The 9277-nt window shown below is 62.5% G+C and overlaps 1 protein-coding gene across 2 annotated transcripts; it reads left to right on the top strand.

Moving 5' to 3' along the window:
- Positions 1–1234: 1234 nt before the first annotated feature.
- Dnmt3l (DNA methyltransferase 3 like) lies at positions 1235–9060 on the top strand. Of its 2 annotated transcripts, XM_010636463.3 has the most exons (12): positions 1235–1258; positions 1664–1753; positions 2075–2119; positions 2309–2388; positions 2450–2562; positions 2772–2943; positions 3412–3499; positions 3749–3837; positions 4367–4442; positions 4688–4827; positions 7238–7323; positions 8365–9060. In XM_010636463.3, the coding sequence occupies exons 2-12, from the start codon at positions 1690–1692 to the stop codon at positions 8522–8524; spliced, it is 1113 nt and encodes a 370-aa protein (XP_010634765.1). In that variant the 5' UTR covers positions 1235–1258; positions 1664–1689; the 3' UTR covers positions 8525–9060. The 2 variants fall into 2 exon arrangements, with proteins under 2 accessions (XP_010634765.1, XP_033611853.1); XM_033755962.1 differs by lacking the exons at positions 1235–1258; positions 1664–1753; positions 2075–2119; ... (1 more) ...; positions 2450–2562; positions 2772–2943 and having other exon boundaries at positions 3374–3499; positions 4685–4827.
- Positions 9061–9277: the final 217 nt, after the last annotated feature.

Below are 9277 nucleotides of genomic sequence, written 5' to 3'. Positions count from 1 at the left end.
GACAAGGGGAAAAAATGAGAATCAAGACCTATTATGTAAAGGTACAGAATCCCAATGATGAATGTAACTGTATTGTATACCTAGATTGTACCAATAACCTCAATATGAAGAAAAAAAAAAGAAAACAAAATGCCATAAAACATCATAAGGGCTTGGCAGGCCGAAGAAAGCTCCGTGCTTTATGTTTGAAGGTTACCTGAGTATCTGTGTCTTTGACATGTAAAGAGATTGTTCAAATCAAAAACAAAACAGGATGGGCTTGGGGCCGGGGATTTAGCTCAGCGGTTTGGTGGCCTGCCTTGCAAGCGCAAAGACCCAATGCCTGCAAAACAAAAAAAACAAAAAAAAAAAAAAAAAAAAAAAAAAAAAAAAAAAAAAAAAAAAAAGGATGGGCGTGTTGGCATAGGCCTGTAATCCCAGCACTGGGGAGCCTGAGCCTGAGGCAGGAGGATCGCTGTGAGTTCGAGACCAGCCTGGGCTACATGGTGAGTTCCAGGTCAGTCTCAACGACACAGTGAGACCCTGTCTCAGAAAAGTGAAAAAAACAAATCAAGGTTAGAGACTAAGAAAGGACTAAGAAAGGCAGAGAGGAAGGATTCGGTCTCCAGCACTGCTGCGCTCTGGGGCCGGAGCCCAGCATTGCTTCTGTCTCCCGAGCAACTGAATACTGAGCCGCAGAAGGAAACCTGAGCAGGCGCGTGAGCTCCATCCACTCAGCGGGCCATCCTGGCCTGGCCCGAGTCCTGCCATCACTGCCCCGGCCTGCCCAGGGGATGGGGCTATGTGCTCGTTTGTGGGTGTCTGCGCCCACATCTCTGCGATCTGGAAGCCGTCTTTTCGGGCTCCCCTCACCCCCACTGTCACAGCCTCGGTGTTTTAGTCCCATGCTTCAGTTTCCCTCCCATCCCCTTTCTGACCAAGTCTCGCCCGCCAGGCCCTGACCAAGGCTGAGCCGCTTGGAGCCCCGGGGTGGTTTTGCCGAAGTTCTCATCCTGGGAACTTCGGGAACTGGGCAGTCCAGAGCCCTCGTCAGCAACCCCAACCTGGCTGCCCAGTGACCTCGCCCTGGACTTGGCTTCACCAGCCCTGTGTAACAGGGGAGCAGCTCCCCAGGGTCTCCCTGTAACCCACACTGTTCCCAGCCGCTCTCTCCTTGCTTTTATTTTAGGCGTCACTGGCCTTGAACTCACTACATAGCCCAGGCTGGCCCCAAACTCAAGGATTCTCCCGCCTCAGCCTCCCAAGGCTGGAATTGCAGGTATGTCCACCACGCCCGCCCCGCCCTGCTCTTCCCACCCCTCCTCCACCTCCAAAGGGCTCTGAACGCACCCTCCCCCACTCCTCCCAGCCAGCTCTGAGGCTCCTCCCATGAGGCCCGAAGCCCCGCCCCGAGTGCCCACGCACCCTTGCCCAGGGCCCTCTCCCACACTTGAGGCCCGAAGCCCCCGCAAGTGCGCCCCCATCCCCAGGGCCCCTCTGCCAGCGCCATCCTACCCTCTGCTTTCTCAGGCCTTCCTCTCCCCACCCCTACGGCCCAAACCCTGCAGGGGCCCCGCCCCGCCCCGCCTCCCCCACCCTGCACATCACGTGCTCCTGGGGGCTCCCGCTGCCACTTGGGTCCCTGGTTCTGGAAGGCTCAGTTCTCTGGCTCTGGCCCGCTCAGCCCTGGACCTGGAGACCAAGCGCAATATGGAAGAGATCCTACTGGACCTGGGAGGGCGGCCACGGTCCCCAACTCGGCAGCGGGGCAGAGGTAAGGGCTCCCTGTACCTCCCCGGCCGGTGACGCAGAGGGAACTGGGGTCCCATCGACCAGCTGGCCTGGCCCGGTTCTGCTCAGGCTCCGCATCAGCACTCTGGGAAGCTGAGGCAGGAGGCTCTGCCCAGACAACGTGGCAGTTTAATAAGACCTTGTCTCAGGAATCACAAGAGGGCTGGGCTGTAGCTCCTCGTGGGGGCTTGGGTGAATCCCCAGAGCCACGGGGACAAAAGAGACGGGCACACACGCGTGCGCTGGGGCGGCCTTGTGGGGATCGGGAGGGGGAGGAAGACGACCGCTCTGGCCTCTCCCACAGATCTCATCCAGTACGAAGTCACGGTGAACCGGCGGGACATAGAAGGTGAGCTCGCCTGCCTCCCTTTGTGGCCCAGCCTAACCTCGAACCCGCGGCGTTCTCCTGCCTCAGCCTCCCGAAGGCTGGGAGGACAGGCGTGCGCCCCGCGCTGGCTCTGGTTCTTGTCCTTGTGTACTTGAGCCCCGCCAGGCCCCCGTCCCCTGCGCACCTCCAGCTCTGCTCTGTGCTCCCTAGCGGTCTGCCTCTGCTGCGGAAGCCTCCAGGTGCACACGCGGCACCCCCTGTTCGAGGGAGGAATGTGCACCCCGTGCAAGGTAAGCCGGCCTGGTGGGGCCCCCAGCCTGGGCGGGGCTCCAGCGGCCTGTGTCTCCCCAGGACAGGTTCCTGGAGGCGCTGTTCGTGTACGACGAGGACGGATACCAGTCCTACTGCTCCATCTGCGCGGCAGGGAACATGCTGCTCATCTGCGAGAGCCCGGAGTGCACGCGGTGAGGAGTCTGGCCCGGGGTGTGGGGAGCTCGCCTGCAGTGTCTCCAGATCCCGCTGGGACAGGGCCCGGCCTGGCCCAACCACACCCTTCACAGCTCCGTGAAAATACTGCCTTTAAAGTTGGAGGGAAGCTGGTAGTGGCCCGGGTCGGGCTGGAACTTGCCATCTTCCTGCCTCGGCCTCCAGAGTTCCTTCCTGTCCACTCCAGGTGCTACTGCTTTGAGTGCGTGGACGCGCTGGTGGGCCCAGGGGCCTCGGACAAAGCGCATGGCACGCACAGCTGGGCCTGCTTCCTGTGCCTGCCCTCCCCGCGACACGGGCTGCTGCGGCGGCGGAGGAGGTGGAGGGAGCAGCTGAAAACCTTCCACGACCTGCAGGCGGTAAGGCGGCAGGGGTGGAGTCGGGGCCCTGCTGTGCAGCCGGGCTGGCCTCCAGCTCTGCCTCAGCCTCCCGGGTGCTGAGATCGCCGCTGTGCGCCCTGTGCCCTCGAGGCTCTCTTCTCTGCGGGCCTTGGCACTGCCTCGCTCGGAGCGGGGTCCTCAGGTGCTGTGTCACCCGGCACACACGGCACCGTCTCCTGGATGCGGTCCAGGTGCAGATTGGACCCGCGGCAGCCCTATGCGGTGTCTTTAGGGCATGTCGCACCTCTGGAGCTCTCCTTGGCCAGATGGGGCTCCCATGCTGCACAGAGACTTCACCGCAGATCGGTTTTGCTTTGTCTTGCTTTGAGAAAGGCGCTCGCTTTGTAGCCCAGGCTGGCCTTGAACTTGCAGCCATCCTCCTGCCTCAGCCTCCTGAGTGCTGGGGTGACCGGCCTGCGCCACCACACCGCTCTTTTCCCTTCATAGGGTAGTCCCCTCAAGATGTACAAAACGGTGCCCGTGTGGAAGAGAGAGCCGCTGCGTGTGCTGTCCCTGTTCGGGGACATCAGGCAAGGTAGGCCCAGGGACCTCCTGCAGCCCCTACAGAAAATGGGGAGGAGCCGGTGTGGGGTTTGGGGTGGGAAGTAGCCGGGGAGGGAAGGAGAGGCTCTGGGGACCTGGGAGCCCCATCACGGGGAGGGGAGGGGCCGCTCCTGGGCGAGCACTGGGCACGGAGTCCACAGCAAGGGCGTGGCCTCCCCCACCCCACCCCGCCGCGGGCAAAGTGCACACAGTGGCCGTGCCCCCTGCCGTCTCCCTGCAGAGCTGACCAGCCTGGGCTTTCTGGAATCTGGGTCTGAGGCGGGGAGGCTGCGGCACCTGGAGGACGTCACAAACGTGGTGCGGAGAGACGTGAGTGGCCAGCGTGGGGCCCAGGGGCATAGGGAGCGGCCGGGTGCAGCTGTGCGGGGCCTGGCCAGGCCTGTGCAGGCTCTAGGTCACCGCAGGGGTGCTCGGTGGCCGCTGCCCACAGGGGACGAGGCCCTCAGCACCCTCGGGAGGAAGGTGGGGTCTGGGCCTGGACAGCTGCCGGTATTGGTCAGCGTCCTCACCGTCTCTGCCGGGCCTTCCTCTGCAGCGGCTCCCCGCCGTACGGGTGTGGGCCATGTAGGGGTGTCTGGCAGGCGGGCAGTATCCCCCGTGCTGTCCCCCCAGCTGCTGGAGCCCCCCATGCCAGTGCTCCTATCTCCAAGGTGTCCTCCCGCCTCGGGACGCCCCCCTCCAATGCCCCCAACCCGGCCTGCCCCTGAGGGCCCAGTGGCTCTGCTCCTGCTCTGGGTTTCCTGGCTGGGTGGTCTGCGTGCCCTGGTGGATTCAGGCACAGCACGGGCAGTGCCCCCACGTGAAGACGCCCGCTGCCCATTGTGCCCACGTCCCGCAGGTGGAGAAATGGGGCCCCATCGACCTGGTGTTCGGCTCGACGCCTGCTCCGGGCCACACCCGTGGCTGCCCACCTGGTAAGCCCTGCAGAGCCACAGGCTCGGTCACAGGGCATCTCGTGCCCACTGTGCCACCTCTCCTCTGCCCACTGTGTACATAAAATAGTCCCGGCCAGCCGTCCCAACACGCACCCAGTGCATGGACACCGACGTAAGCAGGCGCCTGTGGGGCACGCCCACCGCCCCTGCTCTCCCTGGGGTCCCGTGGCCCAGCGTGGGTGCCACACACACCCTGCCGCAGCCCCGTGCACCGTGCCCAGCAGGGTGGTTCCTGTTCCAGTTCCACCGGCTGCTGCAGTACGCAAGGCCCCGGCCCAGCAACCCGAAGCCTTTCTTCTGGATGTTCGTGGACAACCTGCTGCTGACCAGCAATGACCAGGCTACCGCCACCCGCTTCCTCGAGGTGCTACTGAGGGGTCAGGTGGACAGCACGCGCGGGGGGCTCTGGAGGACCCTGGCCAGTGCTGCTGGCCTGAGGCTTCTGATTCCCACCGTTTCCTGGGAGGCCAGCCCACGCCACACTCCTGCACCCTTGGGCTGGGCCCCAGGGTTGCCACCTCCTCCAGTCCACCCACAGCTGGGCCCACGCTGCACACCACACCACAGCACGAGTCACACGTGCCCGCTTCAAACACACACACAGCCTCCTGCTGCCCACGCCCTGTTCGGGGTGAGGGGACGGTGGGTCCCCGAGGAGGACCCGGGGCCTCATTCAGCTGGGGCTGGGAGGTGGGGTCCTGTAGGTGCCGCGCTGGTCAGCTCTGTGCGGCTCAGAAGCAAACCAAGGGCAGGAAAGGGCTCATTCTCACTGGTCCACAGGCAGTCGGCGCTGTGGGGCGGGGTGTTGGCCATCAGGACAGGGACTCAGTCCGGAGGCAGGGTGGGGGCCTCGCTCCTCCCACTGCCTGGCCTGCCCTGCGTGCTCCTGTGCAGCCTGGCGGTGGAAGCCCCCAACTCCGCTCCAGTCCCCACTGCCTGCCGGGCCCTTGGGGTGAAGGTGGACGCCCCAGCTCACTGCTGCCCTCCCCTGCCCCACCTTCTGCGCATCAGGGCCCCTTCGGGTGCTGGTGTGTGTGTGTGTGTGTGTGTGTGTGTGTGTGGCCAGTGGACACACCCCGTTCTGCACCGTTCTCGCCCGGCTCTTCTCCTGCTGAGTGCTCTGTGCTGCCTGGCTTTGCTTTGTACCGTGGAGCACTGATTGCCTGCATTCCTGTGGGCCCCGCTACCTCACTGGGTCCCTTCTGTGGCAGTGCTTCTCGGGTGACCTCAGAAAGTGTTGTGCGTGTTTGGTCAGATGGCGGTCAGTGCGACAGTAACCGGTTTCCCTCGCCGCTGTGCCTCGGGCTCGGGAGGTGGCCGGCCCCGTGGGGGTTGGGTCACTGCAGTGGCAGGGTGCCCTCCTGCTCCTGGTCTGCACACCTCCAGGGTCCCCGCATTGGTGGTCTGGCGTGGGGGCTGCGGTCCTCGGTGCACTGTGCTCAGGGAGTTCCTGTTGACACCTGAGGCTTCGAACCTTTCATCAGCAGTAGCTGTCAGATTTAGTCAAGGTCTGTGCGGATGATTGGGCAAGTTCCCATTCAGGTCTGTTAACAGGATACAATATAGTAATAGATTCCACAGCAGCCATCCTGTATGCATGGGAAAATCCACGCACTGGGTGGCATCCTATCCCTTTTTGTTTTGTTTTTTTGGTTTTTTTTGAGACAGGGTCTCACTATGTAGTTGAGACTGACCTGGAACTCACTATGTAGCCCAGGCTGATCTTGAACTTAGAGCGATCCTCCTGCCTCAGCCTCCCGAGTGCTGGGATTACAGGCGTGTGCCACCAGGCCCCACTCCAGCCCTTTTTATTACTCTTATGTTTTTTTGAAACAGGGACTGGCTCAGTGACCAAGTTACCCAAACTGAGCTCAGACTTGAGATCCTCCTGCCTCAGCCTCCTAGGTGTGGGATTACAGGCGTGCACAGCTGTGTCTGCTGTCACTCTTTAATGCATCACTAAGCTCCGTGAACCGATTCCACTTAGGACTCCTTTTCGAGTTGCCAAGCCCAGTATGTTGTCGTGTTTCGTGGGCATCGTCACTTTTGGTTTACGTGCTGAGCTTGCTTTGCAAAAGGACGCGCAATGTGACGTAGTCTTGCAGGACCCTTGTAAGAGGCAGTGGGGGATGCGGCCGCAGGGCAGGCTGGTGGAGAGGGAAGCGGACGGAGTTTACGCACCTGGGCGGGGTGGGCTGAGGGCGAGGGCCCGCGTGGACACAGGCAGGGTTTACAGGAGATGGGCGGGCCTGGGGCACCCGGCATAGGTGAGAGCAGGAGCAGCGGGCAGGCAGGGAGCCGTCCTGCCCTCTGTGTGTGTGTGTGTGTGTGTGTGTGTGGCCTCAGCCCTTCCGCAGCCTCTCCCTGTCCTGTCTGCTCCGAGACGGCGCCGGCAGCCCTCGCTCCCCTGCAGCTCCACCACCTTCTCAGGAAGGGACCCTGGAGCTTTGCTCCTGCCCAGGGTCCGTCTTCCCGGGCTGTTCTCCAGGAACATCATCCACTCCTGTTTTAAATATCATCTTTACAAACCCGAGCAAACGGCCCCGTGGAGCCTTGCTTTCTTCCAAGGCTGTGGTTCCTCCTTAGGAAATCTCGACCCCTAAAGCCACTGCTGGCCCTGATCGTGGGCAGCTGGGGTGGGCGTGAGTCGTGCCCATCAGCGGAAGCTGCCCGTGGCACAGGTGCTCGAGGTCCTGCGCAGCCACACGTGGCCTCCCGGGGGCCTTTGGCTGGTGGGACAGGGCCACAACCGACAGGGATGCCCCTTCCCACAGACGGAGCCCGCCACCCTCCAGGACGTCCGCGGCCGGGTCCTGCATGGCGCCGTCCGTGTGTGGAGCAACATCCCAGCTGTGAAGAGGTACTGGGGTGCGGGGGCCCAGCCGGGCTGCGGGGTCCCTGGACACAGCCCAGGTGGCCACCTGGAGCTTGTGGGGCTTGCCTCAGCCCTGGACTGACAGGCTGCGTCCAGGTGACGGCGGGCTCCACATGGTCCTGCACAGACACACACACACACACGCACACGCACACTCACACTTGCGCTCTGGGAAGCCCAGCCGGGGCTGCGCTTTCCGAGTCCACTGTCCCAGACTGAGCCTCTGGAAAGTGCGGCCCTGTCCCCCATCAGGGCGCCCTCATGACACTGGGCCACTGCACAGTCCCCAGCCTGGGCCCGCCAGGTGTGCCAGGCCATCCTTCCGCCCAGGACTGCTGAGCTTCTCTGCACACCCCCTCCCCGTGCCGTAGCCATGGGTTGGAAGTGACCACGGGGCTGGCGTGGCCTGCATCCCCTACTGTCCACAGGGCACCTCCGGGGTCCAGCCGCCCCCAGGCCTCAGCGCTGCCCTGAGTGCCATGCTCCCACAGCTGCTCGCTCGGAACTCTGGGGCAGCTGAGGCCTAGGCCCTGGACCGCAAGCTGGGGTGCGGGCTTCGCAGGAGAGGAAGGAGGAACCATTTTGCCAAGGCCATGGGCAGCTGCCCATGTGACGCCACCTTCAGACACCACTGGAGTGGTCTGAGACAACCCCGGAGCTGCCCCAGAAAGGGGTGTGAGCAGAGAAAGGAGCACTGCATGTCGGGCCTCAAGGGAGCCAAGAAATGTCCCCCAACCAGTGGGGACCTGGCTGCACAGCAGGGGTGATGCTTACAGCCTACTCCCAAGGGGCCGTCCAGCCACAGGGCCTCTGGGAATGCTGAGACACCTGAGGCTCTGCTGACCACTGCCCCTGTGTCCTGCACTCCCTCCTCACTCTTTCCCTAGCTGCCCCCTGAGGCAGGCAAGAGGTGCGGAGGCCACTGATCCATGGTCCCAGAACCACCTGTCACCCCTAATCCCGGGGACTTTGGCCCGGCCCTGGTGCGTGGCCGAGATGTCCATGACGCTGTCCTCTCCTTGGTAGCAGGCACACGGCCCTGACCCCCGAGGAGGAAGTGGCCCTGCTGGCCCACATCACCCGGAGCACAGAGCTGGGCCCCCGTCCCCACACCGCGCTTGTGAAGAATTGCTTTCTCCCACTGAGGGAATATTTCTGTTTTTCTCAGAATTCACTTCCCCTCTGAAAGTGAGTCTGTCCTGTGAAAAAGGGGAGACTCTTCCTAGAACTAAGGCAGCTGTCCCCGTGTTGTCCTCTTCCCTCTGCAGATTCCTATTGTATCCCAGTGTTTGGCTTTGGGTCTTTCTGGGGGCTGCAGACCCACCCCAGGGCCCCACCCCCACTCCTCTGGAGACAGACGATGTGGTTATACTTCCTGGAGGGGTTTCTGTTCCTGTGGCATTAAAAATACACTTCTTTGAAGAGTGATCGTTGGCCATCGTGGTGTTCTGTGCCTTGGGGTGCAGTGGCGGACACATCCCTGGGTCCTTCACACAGCTGCTCCAGCTGAAGGCCAAGGCCCTTCGCCCGTCACCACCACACACAGACCCTAAACTGTCGCAGAGCACAGACGTCACCTTTAGCAAACAAAGCGAAGCCAGCTGAGGCAGATCTCACAAAGCTTCAAGGTGTGTGGCACTGGGGGTGAGGGAGGTTGCTTGCAAGAGCAGGATCCCCGGGCAACTCTTGGCAGTTCAGCTCCGCTAGAGAGCACAGGCCGGGCTGGCTTCTGGGCATGCCTGACAAGTCCCGTGGCATTCTTCCCCGGTGAGTCAGGAGCCACCCCAGGGCCTAGGGCTCTGTGTCCTGGGCACTGCACCAGGTCCTGGGATGCCCTGGGCCAGCGCTGGTGTCTGGAGGGTCTATAGAAGTCCCCTCGTGTGGGTGTGGAGGCAAGGATGTCCCAATATGGTTGAGAGGGGAAACAGTCTGGGTCATA

This window comes from Fukomys damarensis, unplaced genomic scaffold (assembly GCF_012274545.1).
Source record: "Fukomys damarensis isolate Sample0158 unplaced genomic scaffold, DMR_v1.0_HiC HiC_scaffold_24, whole genome shotgun sequence".
NCBI lineage: Eukaryota > Metazoa > Chordata > Mammalia > Rodentia > Bathyergidae > Fukomys > Fukomys damarensis.
The sequence above is the reverse complement of the archived record's forward strand: the minus strand, read 5'-3'. Positions and strand labels throughout refer to the sequence as shown.

Coding starts and splice junctions, on each gene's coding strand:
- Dnmt3l (XM_010636463.3), top strand. CDS start 1,690: ATGGAAGAGATCCTACTGGACCTGGGAGGGCGGCCACGGTCCCCAACT. Junction 2,120..2,308: donor GAACCGGCGGGACATAGAAG/GTGAGCTCGCCT, acceptor TGTGCTCCCTAG/CGGTCTGCCTCTGCTGCGGA. Junction 4,443..4,687: donor CACCCGTGGCTGCCCACCTG/GTAAGCCCTGCA, acceptor CGTGCCCAGCAG/GGTGGTTCCTGTTCCAGTTC.